Source organism: Empidonax traillii, unplaced genomic scaffold (genome assembly GCF_003031625.1).
Source record: "Empidonax traillii isolate 1590-97213 ecotype Southwest subspecies unplaced genomic scaffold, ASM303162v1 scaffold30:size3273891, whole genome shotgun sequence".
NCBI classification, from domain to species: Eukaryota; Metazoa; Chordata; class Aves; order Passeriformes; family Tyrannidae; genus Empidonax; species Empidonax traillii.
In genome coordinates, this window is record NW_020955223.1 from 841,191 (window position 1) to 864,339 (window position 23,149).

General features: G+C 35.9%; 1 protein-coding gene across 3 annotated transcripts in view; it reads right to left on the bottom strand.

Moving 5' to 3' along the window:
* The window catches only part of SLC25A13 (solute carrier family 25 member 13), a 101,426-nt gene that overhangs the window by 12,096 nt on the left and 66,181 nt on the right, over positions 1-23,149 (bottom strand). For all 3 annotated transcript variants that reach the window (XM_027910804.1, XM_027910795.1, XM_027910788.1), the window contains 3 exons: positions 17,434-17,486; positions 16,336-16,416; positions 4,605-4,745 (listed from right to left, as the gene is read on the bottom strand). In XM_027910804.1, the coding sequence (XP_027766605.1) occupies positions 4,605-4,745; positions 16,336-16,416; positions 17,434-17,486 (275 nt within the window). The remainder of the gene's footprint in view (positions 1-4,604; positions 4,746-16,335; positions 16,417-17,433; positions 17,487-23,149) is intronic.

Genomic DNA, 23,149 nt, shown 5'->3' on the forward strand with positions numbered 1-23,149 from the left:
AACAGCCAGTATCGATTCACCAAATTACAGCAGAGCAACCAGTTTGCCACATCTGTGGATAAGGATGGATGTTGTACACCTTGACTAAAAGCAAGGCTTTTGAGATGGTCTATTATAGCATCCCATAGTTAAATCGGTGAACATGAACTGCTGTCTCAGCATATCAGCAGATGCTGCTGAATCAGGGAAATGACTATGCTATAGGGCGAGGCTGCTATCCAGAGGCACCTTCACAAGATGGAGATAAGCTAAAAAGAATATCATGAAGTTCAAATCCGCAAAGTCCTGCATCTGGATTGGAATTGCCCTGTGCAGCTGCACTGAGCGGCCAGAAAGCATCTCTGGAGAAAATGTCTGGAGGGTACTGGCCAATTTGAACAAGGGTCAGCAATGCCTCTGCATTAAATTCAGACCGCCATACCCTGGGCTGCAGTAGCAAGAATGCAAGGGAAGTGCTTATTGCCCTCCATTCAGCACTGCTGGGACCACATCTGGAGTCCTGTGTCCAGTTGTGTTCTCTCCTGAACAAGAAAGAAACTGCTACACTGGAGTGAACCCAGTGCAGTCCCATCAAGCCAGCTGGGTAGCCCATTGTATTTATAAGGAGAGGAACTCAGTGTGCACAGCTCTGAGAAGAGCAGGCTAGGGAGAGACCTTATTGTTCGCTTCAACTACCTAACGGGAGGGTGCAGGGAAGAAAACTCCTCTTGGAGGTGCACAGTGGAAGGATCAGAGGCAATGGACAGAAGCTTGCATGCCACCAATTCAATTAGGTATTAGAAAAAGGGTGAGGGTTTTTTGGTTCTGTTTGTTTTAGACCATGAAGGTAGTCAAATACCAGGTCAGGTTGCCCAAATGACCTCCAGAACGGTTTTCCAGCACAAATCATTCTAACATCAAGTCTACAAGTAGAGCAGAGCACAGAGTAGAGACCTCAGCACAGTACTGCTGAGAATTATTTTCTGCCACTAGCACAGTTAAGTGTCATATTAACATGCCAATGAATGACCCAAAAGAATATTAATCTCACTCGTATAGAGGGTCATCAAAACCATGTAACCCAGTGATCCTCAAAGGCTATTCATTTGGACTAGAATAATGGGATAATTATTATCATAATCAATACAAGATTCACTCAGCTGGGTGCAAAAAGGGTTTACATAGCATTTCCTTTGTTATTTTTTTTATTTGAGACATAAGGCTTATTTGTCAATGCCTTGGTTAATACAAGACAGGAACACTGAAATTATCAGGGGTGTGTAGGCATTTTATTTTAAAATCTTGTGGAAGTGCTTCATAGATAGAAAAACATGCAAAATACAGGAATTCAAACAACAAGCAGTAGATCTTGTTGAGACATGCAGGAATTTGTCTCATGAAGCTAAGACCAATTCTTTGCATCTTCCAGTTGCACTTATAATTAACGGAAATACATTCTTCCTTGCTGACTACTATATGGGACTATTACAGATTTTCACCTGAATTTCAGCCTAAACGATTCATATGAACTAAGAAGAGCATGCCAGATTGATCTGTGGTGGTCAGAACAGCTTTCAAGATGATTTATCTCTGAACAGGGAAAAGAGAATTTTCACTGCAATCCTTGTAATCCAGTAAATAAAACTTAGAGGCGAAAAAAAAGAACATCCACTTATTTCAAATGAAAATTTCTGAAATTAAAAGTAAAAAATTTTGCTTTCAACACTTGTAAAATAAAGTTAATCAGTTAGTCTAAATCATGCCCAAGATAGACAAGTGTTTAAACAGCTGTAATACATGAAGGCCCTTTCAGCATACAAAGAGACTCCAAGATTCATAAATAAAACTGTTTTCTAAAACAAGTATCTATTCTCATTCTTCCACAGCAATATACATGGAGTCTTACCTAGATCTACAAAAGGAAGTACATTCGGGGCTTGAGATGCAAGCTTTGTGTCTTGAGACACAAAAGACAAAAGCTTAAGCAAAGATTTCAAATGAAAATGAAAGAGTTGTTCATGTTAGAGTGAACAAAATGAAAGGTACAGAGACAGACACAAAATCCTGATTCCTGTTTTGTAATTTAGAGCTAATTTGACTCATGAGCGTTCCAAATGCATCAAGATATTTCAGTTCCCATCAGTAGAACATTTATTACTATTTGATATCCCACTTGGTCATTATACTTAGTAAATTAATCTACTAGAAGCACCACCAGAGAAGGCAGCATTAACCAAATCTAGTCTCATATGAAATTCATTTCGGACAATTGATGTCTCTGGGTAGCATTTACTGGGGCTAGTGACTGATGCAATGAGTTATTAATGCCTGCCTGGCCTTACCAGCACTGCCAGCTCCAGCACAAGCATTCAGGAGACGGTTGCTTTTGCCTCTAACACTGCTGTTCCACAAGCACCTCAAGGCAGTATAAAACTCCTCTGAGACAGACTGATGGGCTCCCCATGCCACAGCCATTCCTCCCTTCACCTGGGTACAACCACCCCAAGAAGCTGCAGAGTGAGCTGGTCTGAGTTTGAAACAAACCAAGCCTTAAGGAGGAAGAGGCTTCAGTTTTAATGACTTTCTTGTTCCAGGTCATTATGTGGGTGCACAGGCACTCTCCTGGCATACAGGAGAGGGGGCAGATAGGACTGCCTTTTGGCTGCAGTGCCATGTGTTTGGTGGACAACAGCACAAACTTGCCTAGTTACAAACCTAGTTATGACTGAGGGTGTACTTGGACACCAGCCTTCTGATGTGACCTGTGCTCTATTGGGTGGATGACTGTCATTGCCAGGTTACATTCTCTAGTTTTGTCAAATCATTCTAGGCAATGAATCCAAACTGGGCATACAAAAGGATATGAACATCAGGAGGGCTTGAGAAAGACAGAAATAGAGACTGCAGATGAATAAAACCAAACCAAACCCTTCTGTGGCTTATTTTTGGTGGAGGTAAATGAAATTAATATATGAACCAATGAAACTGTGTGTCTTGTGATTAAATAAATTTCTGTTTCAATGCAATATAGTGTTTTAACCAGCTCCTGTTCACGTGTATTCCTGACAAATATCCACCAAATATCTACTTTAGAAAACAGAAATAATTCACGATACGACCCAAGACATTAATGCTACTGAAAAATGTAACAAATTCTGCTCAACCACCAAAAGCAGGTATTTGTGGAGGGGAGGGGGAATCCAAAAAATGTTAATTTAGTAAACTAGTTCATCGCTCTTTCCCATTTTATTTTTTATTTTTGCTAGTCCGAGTAAAAGTCAGTAGGTGATCTCAGTTCCTGTACCTCACGGAAGCAGACTCTTTGCAATATCCCTGTTTTCAATTGTAAATGTTAACCTGATCAACACCATAACGGAGTTTACACAATAGCCTCAGCTTTAGTAAAACACCTAAAAAATTAGCAAGTCAATTTAAAGTGAAAAACAACTCCCCCTTAAATCCTATTCAGACCTGCAATTTCTCTCCAGGCCAAAACATACATACACGTTCTCCGGGCAGGCTCCCTCTTTGTAATGTTAACAGAACAATTTAAAAGAACTGGATGCTTAAAAAAGGAGATAGAATTTAAATATTGTGGAGGAGGGGGATGGGGTTCCTTTGGTGTCTTTTGAAGCATCTTCAATTTATGGCTGCATGTCTCTAAATAAGAAACAGGAATACTGCCTGCTTCACTGGAAATACTGGGAAAAATTGGTAGTGTGAAAGCTTTCTCCCAAGTCACAGACTGCAGAATCTGAAGAAACACCACACGGTGCTCTGCAGTATATGGTATTCATTACATTTTTTGTTTCAGTACTGTGTGTAATGGCTATCTCAGAGGACTTCAAGACCCATATCTAGTCTTTCATATTCAAGACCCATATCTAGTCATCATCTAAAAGTAGAAGGCATCATAAAAGTATGTTAATCCTCTAAATTATTTGCAGGATATATCCTATCAGATTCAACAGAAGATGTTTTTAATCCTGCTGCTGTGATTAAACCTAACTTTACTTCTACATATTTGTGTATCTATGTGAAGACAGTAATGTAGAAAGCAGAACTGCAGAGTTTGTAGCATACATTCATAAAGGTAGCTTTTTCTTATATTATTTGTGGCAATATTCTTCTAAAAAAGCAAGGGGAAGCTTGCTTTAGAAGTTAATTTTTGTGTTGAGCTCCCACTGTCTGTATTTCTTCACTATTATTGTGCTGCAATTAATTCCCATCACCAAATGAACGATGACATCTGGGAAAGTTGCTGAATCAAACACAGAAGAGTAAAAGCACAGTTCCAAAACTGTAAGCTCTCTATCATGTAGCAGATAAAAATGAGCTTACTTTTACACCAGACAGAATATCAGGAATCACAAACTAATCCTCAACAAACCTTAAACCTGCTGACGTGAGCAAAGAAATTTTAGTAAGATTCACAAAAACCACATGCTCAAAAAGGTGAGACAGTCACCTTAGTCAGAAATGAAAAATGAAGATATTTTGTCACATAATTAAGAATTTTTTAAAAAGTAAAATTGTGAACACCTATGTGAGTTTGTGAGAACAGTGAAATTATATATTGATTTGGAAGATTCAGAACAGGCTTTTTTTAATTTTTAAAAACATACCTTGTAGAGACCAAAGAAACCTAAGTCCCTTAATACACTGAGGGCACTAACTCGTGGACCAGTAGTAATTTCTCCAGCCACCTGCAATCGAATCTTGACAATTTCCAGTGGATTGGTAAAGATCACTTGAGAACCTCCAGCCTGAAATTAAAAGTAGAAATTAATACATTAACCTGTAAGATTATTTGCAGTGTATGTCCTGTTACATTCAAGATAGGACATTTTTATTTCTGCTGCAGTCAATTAAGCTATTAGCAGAGAAGAGTTTTAGTATTAGTTAATGCACCTCACAAGATATGAAACCTACTCCCCCACGAGCTGAGTGGTCTGGAAAAAGAGAGAGGAAGAAGATCAGCCACTACAGGACACTGCAGCACACCAGACGGACACCAGCTCAATTCTTGTAGCAATAATACATTCACCAACACCAAGTTATGCAACACTGACAAGCCAAGGACACTGTAACACAAGCAATGAAGTGAAAGGAAAAATTACTAACTAATAAAGAAACTGTGATGTGCATGCCAGTCTACAGAAAGTGAATACATACTATTGAAGAGTAGAAATCTGGCAGAAACTTGTTCAATTTTGACAAGGAACACGCGGTCCAAAGATGAGAACTGCAAGTGCTTTTTTAAAAAACCCTCTGAACTACCAGTTTCAGTGCCATCAAATGCTGTTTGATTCAAGAGTCTGAGCTCCACATCATTATTTACCCATCAGGTACTAAAGAAAAGAAGGTCCACAGACTGAAGGATTCTGTTAATCAAGAACTGCTAAATGTTTTTTATGTGTCAGTCTCCACTTGTTGGGAAGACACCACTGGATTGATTTTGAAAGTCAGTTTTAAAACAACAGTGGAAAGCATTTTGGACTCCCCACTAGCTCTTGTAAAGTTTGTCTCATTCATATTATGTAATATAGGGCACAACCTTTTTGCTACACTGACAGATCCAGAGCTAAAAATTTGCAACAAGAAAAAAGGTGACGTGAAGGTTACCTAAGCGTATTCAAAAAATAGTCATTCAAACTCCATCTGTCTCAAATTCAACAGAGTGTCATTCTAACTTCTGCTAAATTCATAATTCTGTGGCCTGACAGCTATGCTCTTCTTAATGTTCTGAAATCACACAAACTCACCCTCCCCACAAAAAACAAGTGTTTTGTTCTAGAAGCTAATGACTAAAATGAAATAAACTGCATTTAAAAGCCCTTGCATTGGCCATGTCTAGTATGTAAACACTACGTGCATATCTTTTTTAAATTATCCAAAAGTTAAAAGAATTAATTGTAGCTCAGATTAACTATCATTCAAAATAAAAAATAAATGCAATAATATGGTTTAAACAATGTGCTGAAGAAATGGCAAATTACACGAACAACTACTCTTGTCTACCACTTAGACTGAGCATACACAGTGTGGTTACAAATTAAAGTCTTTACATAACCCCCAAAATATCCCAAATGTTTCCTATTTTGACCAGAAAAGGCATGCTCTTGTGTAACTCAAATCGTTCTGACTTTCAAATTGGCATAATTTAATTTAAATGCTTTTACCAAACCAGAAGCCTGGTACATTTAAAACTGCTATTCTTGTTGCCATCAGAAATTAAGACTGATAAATTATTTGGCACATATGCTGCCTTCAGTTTTGCACTTAAACTGAAACATGTTAAATAAGTAAGTATTCAAAACACAAAATTGTTTCTTTTACTTGTCTACTCATCTTGCAAATTCTCAAAATAAACAAAAAGAATCCTGGAAAGGTTCTCTGGTGAATTGCATATTCCTATGTAAAAAATATTTTGGTGTAGGTATTACAAATATTAAGCATTCCCACATGCCAACATACATATTTTCTTCTCAAAAAGGATAAAATCTCAACTGCAGGAGATAATGTTTATTTGCAAGTTTGCTACACCACATCCATCATCTAAATGCACATTACTGAAAAAGTCATATCAATTGATCTATTAGCACAATAAAACTACTTTCCCTCAGTATGATACTCTTGCAGTTAATTGTGCCATAACCCCATGAAAACCGTTCCTTTAATTTTCACTATGGGAGAACCATACTAAAATTTAAAAGATTACAACAAAATTAAGTAGCAGTAGTATTATTAATGCACCAAAATATGGAACAATTTTAAAATCTATAGAAATGTTTATAAGTGAATGCCATACTTAAAAAAAAGAATACAGAAACACATATCTGATTTTAAAGGAGAATAAAGGCAAACAAATTCTGAATACAAACACATGGAAGTACTTCAGGTGCTACCACATATAAATGTTTATGTTTGCATGTCCAACCTGGCTGGGTTGGCACTTCCAGCATTAGATGTTTGCTGCTCTGGCTAAATCATAAAAGACTTCCTCTGCTTCAGTCTCCTATATAAAAATGGGGATGCCGTTATTTACCCACCTCATACAATTAAGCTTTCTGCATTCAATTTTTAAAACTACTGAGACCTGCATGCACCAGGCAGTACTAAAAAGACTAACAATTTTGCTGCCCACATAGCAAGTGTGAAGAACGACACTGGTCATTTCCACTGAAGTCTTTCCAAACTGTCCAGGTAGTAGCCCAGAACTCCCTGAACAACCTCTGAGTTTGATCAAAGATATACACCAAAATTCAAATGGTGAATAACTGAAAGTGGTGAGCCAGACAATACCTGACAGAGGGTCTCAACAGGAGGGTTTCTACCACCTGCCTGCCTTGTGATGGAGAGGAAGCCTGGTTTATCAGCCCGTGCAGAGGCAGTTGCAGCTGTAACAAGTACAGTCGCCTGGTGGGGAGCTTTGATCATTCTGTTATTTAAGCATCTGTGCTGGTAACTGCAGCTCCTCACTCTCAAAATGGGAGGGGGGGAAGGGGGGAAGCAAACCGGAGATGGCTACTATACTCTCTAATGAAATGATTTCTTGCTTATCTAGTACTGGTAACTCCTATTGTGCTATTCATCATCATAGTATGCAAGTGTCTCATAAATATTAATGTATTTCCTCCCAGTGCTCCTGTAAGAAAAGTACAATGACTCTGGTTTTACAAGAAGGGGTTTTGAGGCAGAGAGGTTAATTGTGTGCCCAGTGTATCCCCCCCCAGCTCAAACACACACAGCTTGTAAGAGTCTCCAGATACCCTGATCTCAAAATCAGTGGTTTGAATAAAATAGCATGGCTTCTGTCTTCCTTATGAGTTTCTGCATAGTGAATGCAATGAAAGAAATCTTATCAATTTTTTTTTTTTTTTTGCAGTCTGTTCAAGGTGCTGGTATAAATTGGTATGAAAAAAACAGACAAAACATCAGCAGCACATTCTATCACCCTGCTCATTCATTGTTTGACCAAAAGTTGAAGACTACGGCTTTTTGTTTGCTAACTTTTGCAGTTAAAAGTGTATTTCATTACAAAATTTTGAAATACGCTCCCAAAGGGCAGAATTTGAAAACTACTCCTTTTTTTTTTGTCCAGAATAAGCACCATTTAAGCTCAGGTTTCTCAAGCTTAATGATTTCTCCAGGAAGTGTCAGAAAAATCAACTTCATCAACTATTTAATACAGACAGTTCTCAATGACACCAATTTTTCTGTACTGAAGTTATAAACTTGAATACCCTCAACTCTGAATTCCTTATCACCTCCTCTAATAATTTTTTAAAGAAACAAATTATCTGACTGTAAGAGCACATCCATTACTTTCCAGTTGTTATCATGTGATTAAAATAAAAACTACAATTTTGAGTTATTTATAGGAGTAAATACCTAGAGGTACTGCATAGATAATTAACTGTAAGGGTCTCCAAAGGGTCCATATTATTCTGAAAGAATTTAATATTTGACCTAATCGCAAGTACTTATGGTCTTGTTTGATTTAAAGCAAGAAAATAAAAGGAAAATATCTCTGTCATCGAAGAACTTCTCATTCCCACATAACTAGAAATCTGCATGCCTTTAAATATGCTTTAACACACAGTCAGCTAGCTATGCATCCACACACGTGAATTTTTAAAGATAAGCTAGCTTTTTTTTTCATTTTTGCAGTTCCTCAACTCTGCTATTCATATGATATCATCCAACACCTCTCGATGGCAGTATAGTCTCGTACAGTAATACAGCACTATCATGTCTCCTTCTGCTTTCCTACTTCACTGAACAGAATGGAGAAGTAGAAATAGCTGAAGGTTGGTTGGTGTTTTTGTCCATGGAGAAATAAAACCCACTCTGTAGTGAAAAAAAAAAAAAAAAAGTTTAAAAACAACCACTTAAAAATACTCCAGTTCGAGAAGTCAGAATGTTTTCTACTTCTTCAGGTGTTCAAATCACTCTGCAATAAACTTACTGGAAAATAAACAGATTTTCACTCCCCTCATTATGCCAAGAGAAAAAATTCCTGTTCTTTTTAATGTAACTGCATTTTGTGCCCTTATGAGGTTAGATAAGAAATGAGCACACCAGACACAACTCTCCTCAGGCTTTCACATCTCCATTTGAAAGGTTCAGTGTACCTTCTGAAGTGAATACAGCTTGCAATTCAGGAAGGAAATTCTGTGTTTTCCATTCCAGAAGAAAGTACTAGATTCTTTTCTTTTCAATGCTACTGACCACCAAATGTTCTTGTTCCTCTAATTAACCTTATTACCTACTTCAAATCGTAAGCCCTTTCCTGCTCTCAGCTAACAGCATTTAGGGTCAGTCTAGATCTTTCCTCTGCATCCTATCTGACTTATCACATATCCCCTCTTATGGTTTCATAGATGAAGGAAGGATTACTACTGCTATTAGAGTGTTAATATTTCCCAACAATATCACCCAGAGATTGCAATTATGGCAATTAAAGGCAACCATTAAAATACATTAGTAACATATTATGCAATTATCAAAAATCAACCTCTGCAAAAGAAATTGTCTACAATGTCTTATTACTTGTTTAACTCATAAAAAGACAAGCAGGTGCAAGTTCCAAAATTTTTAGTCAACTATTTATCACATTAAATCCTACTGAACGTTGTACTCTGTCCCAAGTCCTTACTCCTTGCCAGTTGCCAGATTCAGCTTGTTTTCCTGTGCACTTCCTAGCATCCAATAATCTTATTTAAAATTAAGGTTCCTAAAGTACAGACACAAAGATTGTTCTCTGTCATAAAAAAAAAACAAACCAAAATGTACTCAAGAGTTGCAAGAATGGAAGAATTGCCATCCTCACTGCATAACAAAAGGCAGCTAAGGAACAGAACTATTCAATGATTTACCACAAAATCACATACTATCTCTACAAAAGAACAAGGTAAAGAAGCCAGATTTAGAGAGTGCCACTGCAGTGCTTCAAACTACCTCTCAAAGTCTTCATATTGTATGGCAACAGATCCCAAGAGCGTTACATGAATTAAGCTGAACTGCTGACTTACTCTCCTGTAATTAGACTGAACAGAAGTACATTCCTGCTATTGCTTCAGACAGATTTCCAAGACTTGATACAAACTGTGAAGACTGCTTTACAATAGAATATTAATGACCTGGCTAAACAGAAACAAACAGAAGTACGGTTTGTTTATAAGCACTGACCAAGTCTGCAGTGGGAAAAAAAATTAAAATTGTGGATTTGATATTTTCCACGTTATAGGTAATTCAGTTCTCAGAAGCCTAGCCAAAAAATCAAAGTGGAGCCTACTTGATTGGCATTATAAAAGCAATTAGGTTACAGACCTGTCAAATATGTTAACATTTGGCTCTGTCTGCTCTACTTGTCTATTTTGACTAGTTGTAGAATCATTTAATGATTTACAGACCTTTCAAGTCTTGAGGCATGGTAGCTGTGTTATAAACTATGACCCATTATTTTTTGGTCACATCATAAATTACTGTGACATCATAAGTATCTTTATTTTTCTCATAGAAAGCTAGATTTTAATTCCTGATTAGAGTTTGAGCCTTCATCTTTTTGGTTTTGGTGGTTTTTTTTGAACCTGCACTGGTAAACACTGTAATATTTTACTGCCAGTAAAAGAAGAAGTAATAGGGAAAAGGGATGTGTAATAAAATATAATTGTCAAAACAAATACATGTTTTAAACTGTAATGTATGTTCACATAAAATTTTGCAGTCATTATTTCTAATATAATAGGAGAAAAAAGAGTGTGTTTCAAATGGAATGAATGTTCAATATATATTTGTTGGGAAAAAAAAAATGAGCTTTTTAAGCTTTCAGAATTGTTAGGTTCTGGAATCAGAAACATATCAACCTAAACCTATGCATCCCTCCTTGTTTTACAGTTTGAAAAATTTTCTCTCTCTCTCTCTCTTTTTTCAGGGGAGAGAGGAACTGAAAAGAAAGAGGAGAAGGGATGCAGAATGAGAAAGCATCCCTAATTTGTTATGGAAAAAAACTTTTTGGAAAAGAATTATAATTAGATTAACTAATCCAAAAGGAAAATTTAAAAGAGAGTAAAACCATGTTCTGTAAAATTCATCAGTGATTTGAGAAAGGTCAATTTAAACAGGTATGACTAGGTGAAAATTTCAGAAAACTGCAAGGAAATACGGGGTGAAGTCAAAGAAAAGCAGGAACTTTTATACCAGGAACTTTCCCACCCTTTGGTACAACCTCTTGGAAGGGGTATCATGTTACTGTATGTTGCCTTCCCAAACTTGATCATAAGCTTTAAATCTAAAATTAGATGAAAATTTATCAGAGACAATTAAAACAGAGCAGCTGAAATATGAGTTTCCAAATGTGAAGTAAAATTTAAGTCCAGATCTAGTTTTTGTACCAAAAATTTGTGCTAGGGGTTTTGTGCCAAAAATTTATGCTTGGTTTAAAGGATTTTCAGTATTCTGAAAATAACTACAATTACAGTGGCTCATGGAAGAAAACTACACTATAAAAATACCTAATCAATTGCGGTATATTGTTACCTTATATTCATTACATTAAATAGACTTTAAATCTAATTAATTCATTTAACAACATAAATTTTATGCAAGAAGAAAACAGCTTTAAATTTAATCAAGGAAAAATGTATGTTTTTGGAACTTCTGAACTTTTGCTTAAACCAGATGTGAATGTTGGGCATATACATGCAGGTAGAACTCCCCTTGAAAGTAATGGGAATTACATTCCTTAACTACAGGGAGAATAGACCTCCGAGAATAAATCTTTAAGCATTCAAGAGGCATATGCCATTTGCTTTCAAAGCTAATATGAGCAATCATCAAGACAACCATCATTACTTAACTATCTCAATAAACTTGACCAAAACTTTTCTGTGTGACAGCAGTTGTTTGCCTTTTTTTTTTTTTCAGATATACACGCAGAGATTTTTTTTCCCCTGACAAATATAATGCTCAGTTTCATTTTACCCACAGCTCAGCCTTCCTTGCCAAATATAACAGAATGTTATCAGATTTAGGTTTCTGAATAATGAAAGCAAGAATGACACCTTCAGTCTCCTTTAGTCTGAAACTTCCAAATACCTGAATTTTTGCAAGTAAGAGATCTAAGTGTGGGAACTGCAGTCTATACACCTTCTATCTCCACTACAGTGCCACAGAGAAAATGCAGCTCAGATGTGGACTTACCTTTATTACTCTCTGAAACATAAAATAAATATTGTAAGTCGCTTAATAAAACTATTTGCACTGGATCTGTTATTTGGCACAATTTATCTGGAACTTCACATGATATTCCTTTATAAAAATTAATTCTGGACAGGATTTTGCACTGCATCTTAACCGTATCTAATTTTTATATTCCATAGCAGAGTTGAGGTTGTCCAAGCAGGTCCAATATGTTTTAACTTTATTACGATTACTATAAAGTCTCTAGAAACACATCTAAAATTGTCTTGACAATTTAAACAAAAGCAGATCTATATGGGATCTGTAATTGTACTGTGCTACATGATTTAAGCTGGCTAATAGTGAGCACACACTGAGCAGCTGAGAATGAAAAGACTATGTGTGCTGGGAAAGAGAAGGGAGAGCAGAAGAAAAGGTTAATAAAAAAAATGTATTTCTCTTTTCTTGCTGAAAATTAAGCCTCCTATTTACCTATATCATTGTACTGATACATGCAGACAAGGCAACATGTATTATATAGTTATTTCTTTTAGTCATCCTATAATACTTCTGTTTTTCTCTTCTGTTTTACCATTTTGCATATTTACATCTCTATCCCTGTTACACAAACATAAATTTTTCATTAAATGTGGAAATACTTTATTTAAGGTACTAAGTAAAATGACTGCCTTACCTAAAAATTAGTGTTAAAGGTAATACCTCAAAACCCCAAATATAATATTTACAAGACTTTTACAAACAGAGGTTTCAACTGGTTAATATAACTAAAATGATGATAATAAAAAGGGAATAATGACCAGAGCTACATAAAAAAAAATCAGGTTACTTTTATCAGAAGCCTTTAAGTGAACTAAGTTTATAATAAGCAAGCAGCTAAACTTGGTATGACTCACGATTATTTTTTATTCAAAATATAGAATCAAGTGAAAGACCATGAAAGAAAGCTACAGAAATTTCAAGACTATTGCCACTCTAATAAAGAGATTTCAAGTTGTGCCTATAGCTTATACAAGATCATCTTTTTATTAAAGAACTCCCGAAGGTAAGTTATAGCATTCACAGAAATCAAACCTAGCATATTTTTGCACATTTTCATTCAATATGGTTAAGTCAGAGTTGTGATTTAGATGCTCAGCAGATCCCAGCTCTACAGTGTCGTTACACTGTGCCTTGGAACTGAAGCTCTTCACTAGCCTAATAATGATAAGGGCTACATAGGATTTGCACGAGTGATGAGAGTCGTAAATGCACGGCAGAGACCACAGTTCACGGTGGGTGTCAGGCATTGCACAAATATGAAAGTTACATACATTTTTTATAGGTAACAAATATTATAGTCACTAGGAAAATTTCTTACAAATGAAGGAGATGGAAATTTTGAGTTAGTAATTTACATAACAACCCTTCCTAAGTATAAAGGTTATATGTTTAATTACATTCTTGGGGGTCCCCAAAAAACTCAACCAAACTATCGCTTTCATCTTCACATAATAAAAAGCTATGAAACAGGCTGTTAACTGAATTAAGTGCCACAAGGTCATGAAATAAAAGAACTGTTTTCTTCTTTTCTTCTTTCTTTTTTTTTTTTTTTCAAGAGAGAAAACAGTTTACAAAACAGAAAAAGACTTGTTCAGTGAAACAATCAGCTTTAGTTACAAGTGCAAAAGTCAGCCATGTGTACTAATTCTCAGTAATTATGATGCAAAGCGAACTCCTTGGGGACTTAAAAGTCAACGCCTGGCAATGGTTGGGCAAACAGCAGAGTGGAGCTAGTCAGGTGATACTGACCCTTTCAAAGCCCTTTGTGTTACTGAACAACCCAAACCATCCAAGTATCTGCTTGTCCTCCCTTTCTTAGGTGAATACAAGCTGGTATCTAAAACATTACAATCTAGAATGCATCCCAGCGAACAGCTCTTGCACAAGCAATGAATACACTCTAAGGAAACTGAAGCACCGAAGAAGGAAAATTTAAATCTGTGTTTGCAACACAAACCCATCTGAGACTTAGATGTGGAAAGCGGAAAGGTGGTAGGGCAGTTGTCTTATAAAATTCATCTTAGTTGGCTTCCCCATTTTAAACTCCAACACATTATGCACTCCTGTCTTCTTGTGTCCCACATAAGTGACTGCTACATTGTGAAATTAGGTAAAAATTCAATACTGAAAATTTTCAAAAGCATTCAATAGTGTCCTTGCTGCTTCCACAGTGAAATCACAGGTTTCACGATGGCTTAAATGGGGGCAAAAAGTTATGCCAATACAATGCTGAAAGCTATAGGAAAAAAGCCTGTCTTGGGCATCTCATATTTTACACATATCTTTACATCATGAGAAAAAAACTCAACCCCAAAAAAATAGGCACTGCTGGTAATGTGAGTCTCTGTTGCTAGTCTGAATTGGGTTTAAAATTACAAAAAAATCCCCAAAGACCACCTGCACAAGAAACAAGTTACAACCTATCTACCTGGCACCAAACTATGCCCTTAAGTGAAGCATTCCAGTTAAGAGAAAACTCAGGGCATTCTGCCACCATAGGTCTACAGCTACAACTTTATGCAGCATGTCACTGTTAATATTAATTTCTAATATTAATTTCTAATACCAAATAAGCCATCATTCACAGCATGTTTAAAATACATCTCAAACCACCTATCTCTTAAAGCAGATCCTTAGTTTAAAGTGAACTACTGGCAAAAAGCTTGCTGCAGCATTCTCATGAATGACAGGTCTCTATGAAGAGTGCTTTTTGTACTGCATTAAAAAATTCACAGCAGTCTGTAAAATAAAAACTCTAGATCAAATGACATTTTAAATGAAAATTTTGCTGAATTCTCTATGGGTGCTACGTTCATGAGACTTTTTATTAGTAAAAGGGGCAAATACTTTTTACTCTGCGAGCACTTTATTGCATTTTTCCTTCATTTACAGCATGCTTTTCATTTAGGGCTTTAGAGACCCACATTCTTCTCTCCCTCCCCTTCTTTTTTTCTCCCCTGAATGCTCCTAAAGTTACAGAACAAGGGGATCCTACCTGGCAGTCTACAACAGGTCAGTGATCAAACAGAAGGAGCAGTGAGACAGCAGCCAAATCCTGCCCCATCTCCTGAGAATTACAGAAAGCCAGGGCTTCTCAGCCTGCAATGCAACCGAGCCACTGCACCCTGAGGCTCAGATAATCGTAGTTCACTTTCTGCAAGCACATACAGCACAAATCTCTGCACCTACTGAGGTTAAGACACAAGCATTTGTTTTCAAGTTGCTGCTCACTGTAGTTTTCGACACAGGTAGAAGCTGCTTGAAAATGTGACCTCATCTGTCTTACGACAGCAGTAACAAAGACAGACTGAAAATATACCAACATTGCTCTGCCCCAGTGATCAAAGCTGGTTTAAATAAACAGTGTTCTTTATCTGTAGAATGCACTGTTCTTTGAACAACTATTCATTCTACCTAAGTATTTACATTTGCTTGAACAAATCAATACACCAGATAAAGTAAGCGGTAATATATATGAACAGACAGAACTAGACTAAATCGTGAAGAATTATCATTTACCCAGTAATATGCCAGTTGTTCATTAAGATACTACTTTGTAAAAGCAAAACACTCTTAAAAACTTAGTAGGTTTTAAATACAACCTACATTCAGGAATGCATTATGCACTGAGTTAACATTACACAGCCTACGTCTGCTACGAATTCAAAGAAGCATGAGTAGTTTTTGCCATTTCAAAAAGCAAGTATCACTGCAAAAAGTGAAAATTAGTGGGTGCAGTAACACATCAGGAAAGAAGTGACGTGGCAGAGTGGGTGCCACAAAGTAGTAACTAATTATTAACTTCTGGAAAGGTTAGCATGAATCCTCTTTAGGCCATAAGCTACAGCCAACATGAATAAAGACACATTCTTTATTAAGGAAACAAACTCTAAGCTGTGAGAATTATAGAGCACAGTTAAAAGGCATGATGCACAGAAACATTTACCCTTTCATCAAGAATGGATGGCCTATCTAGGAAAGAATTGAGATGCTCTAGTAGAGTCTGCTCTTGAACCGGATCTGTGGTTAAACAGAAGCCTTAGTCCACATAGTTCATCTTACACACTGCACTTTCATGAATCTCATATGAAGGAAATTAAAGATACTTACACAGCCACCAGCAAGAATTTCTGCAGCCAGTGGGACAGAGCCATCTTTACTCATAAACTTATCTCTCACAAAATCATTAACCTTAAAAAACAAACATTTATGAAAGATGATAAATTAAAAGGTCAGAGAAAACATTCATCAGTTGCAAATTCTGTGCAATTGAAAATGCAAATACATCCAGGAAGTTACCAAACTACAAGATACCAAACAAATCTTAGATTTTATATTAAATATTCTAAAGCTATGATTTTCTTTCTAACAAAAATTTGAAGCATAATTCAAATATTTATTATTGAAAAAATATAATTCACTAATTAAATTTAAAATCTGAAAAATATAATGTAATATTTTAGAAGTGCTCACTACATTTAAATATAATATTAAATTAATATCAGAATGTTCAATACTAAGTTTTAACACAATGGCAATACAATTATTAGCATTAAGTACCTTTTGTTAAATTCATACTGCTAACTTTGGTGAATACTAGCTTATCAGTGAATAAACAATACATTACAATTGGGTTATAATACGAAATTCATCAGTGCCTTAAGATCACTCAAGAAATAACAAAATTACAGAAATAAAACATTTAGAAAAAACACCATGCAAACAAGTTCCTTTCTTACCAACAACTGACTACATGCTCATATCATCTCCTGTTGTGCTAGAGTCTTACATACAGGAACCACGTGTAGATAAAAAAGCAAAAGCCCTCCAAGTCCAATAAATAATTATTCATATTAGCTAAGAGGTGAAACTAAAGGCCTGTGCGACTTACAAACAAGGAGATGAGTTGAACAAGTCGAATAAGCCTGTTATATTTTGGAGTGAGTCCAAAAATAAGTTCTCAGGAAGACTCTTAAAATGTACATACATATCTCTGCATGTGACTTGTATGCCACTTATACTGATCACAAGTCAGATATTAACCATTGCATTATGCTTTTTGTAATTAAGTTTGTATCAAGCAAAAATGAAGGAATACACTCTACCATTTGCTGACACACTGAGGATAAAAATCCTTAACAGGCTAATTGTAATTTGATGCCCTTTACACTGTGGAGAAATGTGAAAACCATCCATTTGCAAACTTACAGTAAGTTTTATGGCCTTCTCTGGTGCTACTCCTAATAGCTGTGGTAACAGACCTGTAACATGGAAATAGAGAATTCAAGCCACTGAGTAACTTGGTTTTAAATAAACAAATCAACAAATATACGTAGAGATTCAGCACCCAGAAATGGACAATTTTTACAGCAATTTTGTGCTATTATATTTAATGAGAGTACTTAAACATTCAATTTTGAGAACAAACTTGGTGCTACCACTTCAAGTGCTACCACTGCCTATACATACTGGTTTCTTTATCTTTTTATATCCATACTAGCTCATTTTATGCTTAAACACTAGTTCACATTTGATAACTATGTTTCTGTACTGTCCTAAACTAACATTTATTTTCTGCATCTTCACACAAAAATCAAGGCTTTCTAATGAATTTAGTGAGATACATAATGCACCCCCTTTAAATGCCATAAATGCAGTACCTTTTTCTGGCAAAACAATGGCATTAGATGGCAGAACCCAAGGGGATAGGAATCAAAATAATGCAAAACATTCAAACGTGTATGACTGCATTCTTGAGCTCTTTGCCCCACTAAATCACCAGTTCTTAAAACAAAGGAAGTTATGCTACTTTCTTCCCAGGCACTGAATTTCCTATTTTATTTTGTTAAAAAGTGATGTGCTACAGAACTGGAAATGTGAATTTCTGACTGTCAGCTTCACTTGCTTGAAGTGAACAGTCGATATTTTGTAAACATTTGAATGACAGAGACTAAAAATAGGCAAAGCTTACTAACAAAGCCTGGGGCTAGAATGGTGTTGCAAGCATTCATCAGCATAATGAAATTAGGATACCATCCAGAAATGTGAGAAAATCACAGCAGCTAGAGCTTCCAGTACAGACCCTTTTGTTTTAGTAGCTCAGGCAGCACCTTTGCATATTTTCTACAAAGCCTGACATTTTCACCTATCCATGGTTTTATTTTTGGGAAAACAGACAATTAAGGTTCCACCTCTAAAAGTTAACTTGCTGAGAAGCATTTTCCTGTAAAGCCAAATGTCAGAATAACACAGAGGAAAATATACTCGCACTGGTTTAGTATATTCTTCCATCCTGCTACAATCCATCAGCTTTACTAGTTCCTACTGATGCTCTTAATAAGGAAATGACATTGAAGAAAAGAACCATCTGACTTGTGGAAGCAGGAGGCCCAAACATATTCATATACTAACATCCTTATACAGTACATATACATGCAACATTCACCCAAGACAACTATGACTGAATATTAAAACAAAAGGATACAGTAACACTAAGTTCATATATAGTTGCTCAAAAAAAAAAGAAATTCTGCAGAGTAAGTTAAATTTCAAAATTTGAATTTCTAAACAATTTTACTTGCACAGGTGACTTGAATTCAGACCTCAATGAAATAACACTAAGACACTCAGAATTGTGTAATCAAATATTACATTATATGCTGCACTATGAAGAAAACACAAGAATACACAACAAAAAGGATTTTTTTCATTGCAAAATTATCTTTGTAATTGTTATAATATTTACATCTTGCTATAGGACATGTGTGGCTCTACCTAAACATTACAGATAATGCATTTATATCTTCAGAGACTAAAAAAATGTTCCATATACTTTAAAAGCACACTGCCTAATCCTAACCCAAATCCAGTAGAATTAGAGCAGGTCTGTAAGCAAAAGAACACAGAGATAATTAATTTTAAAATCACATACACATATATTATTACACCCAAGATATATATAACATTACTTTGAAGCCATATTTTATCAAATAAATCACAGAAAAAGATATTCTAAAAAATCAAGATTTGAAATTATAAAGATAGTCCAATTGGTGATGTGTATAAACCTCCAGTTTTAGAAGCAACATAAGCATGACAAATCATTGAACTGATCTGAAGATGGCTTTTTAACTTTTTAGCTCCCAAGACTTTGCACTTGTAAAGGCACTTGTAAAGTCACAGGGAAAATGGGTTTATCTCGGCAGAAGTTATTTTTTCCCACCTGGTTCATTCCTTTTGCACTCAAATCTGAATTGGATGGTTATGACTCAAAACTTTCCATAAAACTTCAAGGTAGAAGAGAAAGAGTAAATAGAGTAGGTAGCAGTTAAAAAAAATAATCCAACAGCAGAAAAACCCAGCTAGACAACCAAAAACCCAGACCCTTTTTCTCTTTTTCTCTCTCTACTTCATACATGATTTTATAATATAAGTTAAATGTAAGTTAAATTTCAGATAATGCTGTGTATGTCTACTGCAGGATAGATTACAATATTTAAAAAAGGTAGCATGGATTTTAAAACTGCATTTTGATAGCCTTGCCAGACATCAGCAAGGCCTACTGTCTCCAGCATCTTAGGAAGGTAGAGGGGTCCTTCATTTGGTCTCATACCTATGCAGTAAAGCCATCTTTAAGTGGTACCTGTGCATTCTCTATGCTATGACCATCAAAATTAAATTCTCTTTTCCTTATTGTTTTGATGGGAGCCCTGAAACACTGTTGAAACATTTCTAAACATGATAAAGATGCTAAGTTTTTAAAGAAAGCAAGCACATCAAGGGTCCCGTATGAAAATGTCATGTTTCCATTGGAGTTATCCTGACATGATGGGAATTTTTCAGTGTTACTGTGCATTAGCAGATCAAATATGACACATACACAGATGGAGAACAGGCTTAGAAATGTCTGACAGTGTCTTAAAACTGCATGCCTTTTATAACACCAGAGAATAACATTTTACACATAGGTAGCCTGCTAGTATAATTCAGAGCAAACATGTTATTCAATGCATTTTTTATATCCAAGGTTTTTTAGTAGCAATTATGATGTACCCCTTCATATCTGACACTGTTGTAGCAGGACTCTATGGGAAGGTGAAGGTATATGCAAGAGAGAGCACCAAGAGCTGCATTCAGTTTGTGACACTGTACAGGTTATTTTCTGAAAGCAGTCTAAATACATTGTGAATATACAATAGCTCATCCAGCCCAGTTGTGATAGTACTGAGTTAAAAAAACCCCTTATTTGGACAAAGTAGTTTTTCAGATGTCTAACAGGGAAACTTCAGTTTCACACTGTGTAACAGATGTAATTTTCCCTTCATATTAGAAAAACCCACTGACTGAAGAGTTGTTGCTCCATCTAGGTAAAATATTTGAAACCATTTGGGCATCTTATAGGAAGGTAGTAATGGAATACTGCCAAATTTTTCCATTACATGATTCACACAAGAAATTGAAATCACCAGTTGCCGTTCAAGTAAAGCTCCCTCAGACTGGAAAGGGGATATTTCTTGAAAACTTTGTGCTTTGACAGAACTCGGGGTACAAGTAGGCTTGTAGTTCCATTCTACAGAGATGGTACTTTGTTGCATAACTTGGGAGGAAAGCTTCAGCCATAGCCTTGATATATCATTAGCATGGGAGGCCATCAGTAATAATGAAGGTGGATGGCAAACAAATGATTAAAATCTAAGATTAGATGGCATTTGGAGTCACTGTAGTGCCAGAAGCACCATTAAAAGAAATAAAACTAACAAGCTCCCAAACACTTAATGATCACAGATGACAGTGTCTTCAACAGCATTTCCTGTCTTTTCCACCCTTTAGGCAAAGTGGCATTAACAGCATGGCTACCAAATGTTTTCCTAAGCTACATTTTATCTCTGGTACTTAAATTTCCCATAAATTTTCTATCAAGTACAGGTGAAACAATCTTTACTAGATGCACTGCTTAAAACTGTGAAGCAGTCTGTGACTCATCAGGTGGACTTCTGATTCAAATAATATTAAGAAACGTAGGTAACCTCATCAGTTGGAAGGGATCTTGACAAATCACAGCTTTCAAAATTTTCTTACATTAGCATATATATACATATATATCTATGAGTTTCTAAATATTCATTTCAGGTATAAAGGTAGACATAGTAGTAAATTACAGGCATAGGAGATAAGTATTCTTTTTTGCCATGCTGAGAAATAGATAAAAAATTTTTCTTAAACATACAGTCTTAAAAAAGTTATCTAACAACACAGCTTTCAAATAATGCATAGTATGAAAACTCTGCAGAGATTTATATCATGTTTGGGTTTGTGGGTTTTTTGTAATCAAAGTATCTTCTCAGTGGAAACGTTGATTACCCTTCGTACCAAACTGACAGCAAACCAAATTTAGTGCTCTCTTTATATCCACAAGATGGTGTAATTTATCCTTATCTGAGATGGTGGTTTAGAACATGGTTTCCAAGTTTGGAAAAAAATAATGATACAAAAAAGAAAAATCAATTCACTTCACTGGGTGGAAATATGTGCCTGGTGTTAAAAATACCATCTGAAATGCCTGAGTTCAGAGTGGGGCTTATAATTACTGCTTGCTTGAAGTGCGTCATGACAAAGGGACCACTGCTCCAAATGTTTCTGCTACTGTTTTTTAAAAGGTTTTGCATCACTATTCAGTTTAGCAGGAGAACTCTGACAGTGACTACTCCCTCCTTTGATGGGGACAAAACCACCTACACTGACTTAAGTCTCAACAGATTACAGTGCAAGAAAGAATTGCAGCTACTGGTGAGTGGCAAAAAGTAACGTACTCTGCAGTTTGTCTTATCTAGTGTAGTATTCAAGACCAGAACAAGATGATTCTTGCTGTATGTATACTGCATTACATTGGGTAATTATACTAATCTATAAAATGCTCTTTTCAAATTTTTTATCCTCTTAAGCTTAACCGGAAACTTCCTTCTGCACGCAGTTGCTCAACTTTCTCCAGCATCATCTCCTTAGAAAGTAAGTAACAGTGTAAATTTAAAGAACTCCATGGAGGAAGATCCAGATTTTTAAGGAGTTTTCTTTATTTGACTCATTAAAAGAGAAGGTAAGTCAGGGTGCCCTTTAAATAGAGAATCTGTAGAAACACAGGTCTCAATTTGCCTCTAAAATGATGGTGTTCTACTATATAATCCAGAAATTAGATTATTGGCCCGGGTTTAGAATTTCAGCTCCACTAAACTGCCTGAGATTTCACTATTCAATATTACTTGGAAGACTGAAAAGTAGTAAAAGGTATGGGGAATGGAAGGACAAGCTATACTGGTGAAAGTTCCTAAAGCTCCCTAAAACTGGCAACGAAAAAAATCACTCCAAAGACAAGGCAAGTAAATGGAGATAAGAACACACATTTCTGAGTTGTCAGGGTTTCTCCAGGTGAAAAAAGCCCTGTGCTTCAGAGTTTCAAAAAGACAGAAACAGGTTATAGTGGAATTCTGTATATTTATTCTTTCAGGATCCTGGAAGAAGCAGACATATGTTTGCAGAGAATACGTTTGGTTCCTTAGCCAAAAACTGGAACTTTCAAATATTCTGACTGTTATAAATCCTTACAATTTAGAGACCATATCAGTACTCCTTATCAAATTATTATGTCTACTCCAAAAATTGCCTCAAACTCAGTCAATAATAACAGACCTTTCTCATCTCAAATTATGTTGAAATAATTAGAGTCTGTATTTTGCATAGCACCACTTAGCCAACCTGCAGTAACTCAGGTCATATATGATAGAGGGCACATACATCACACCACCTAGTTTTAATGTTGTTTCCCACACTGTTTTATAAACTGTTAATTTTTTTTTTTTGCACATAGTTTTGCAAGATCATTAGAACAGTTTACCAAAATTCTCTGTTCTTCATTCTAGACTCAACTGCT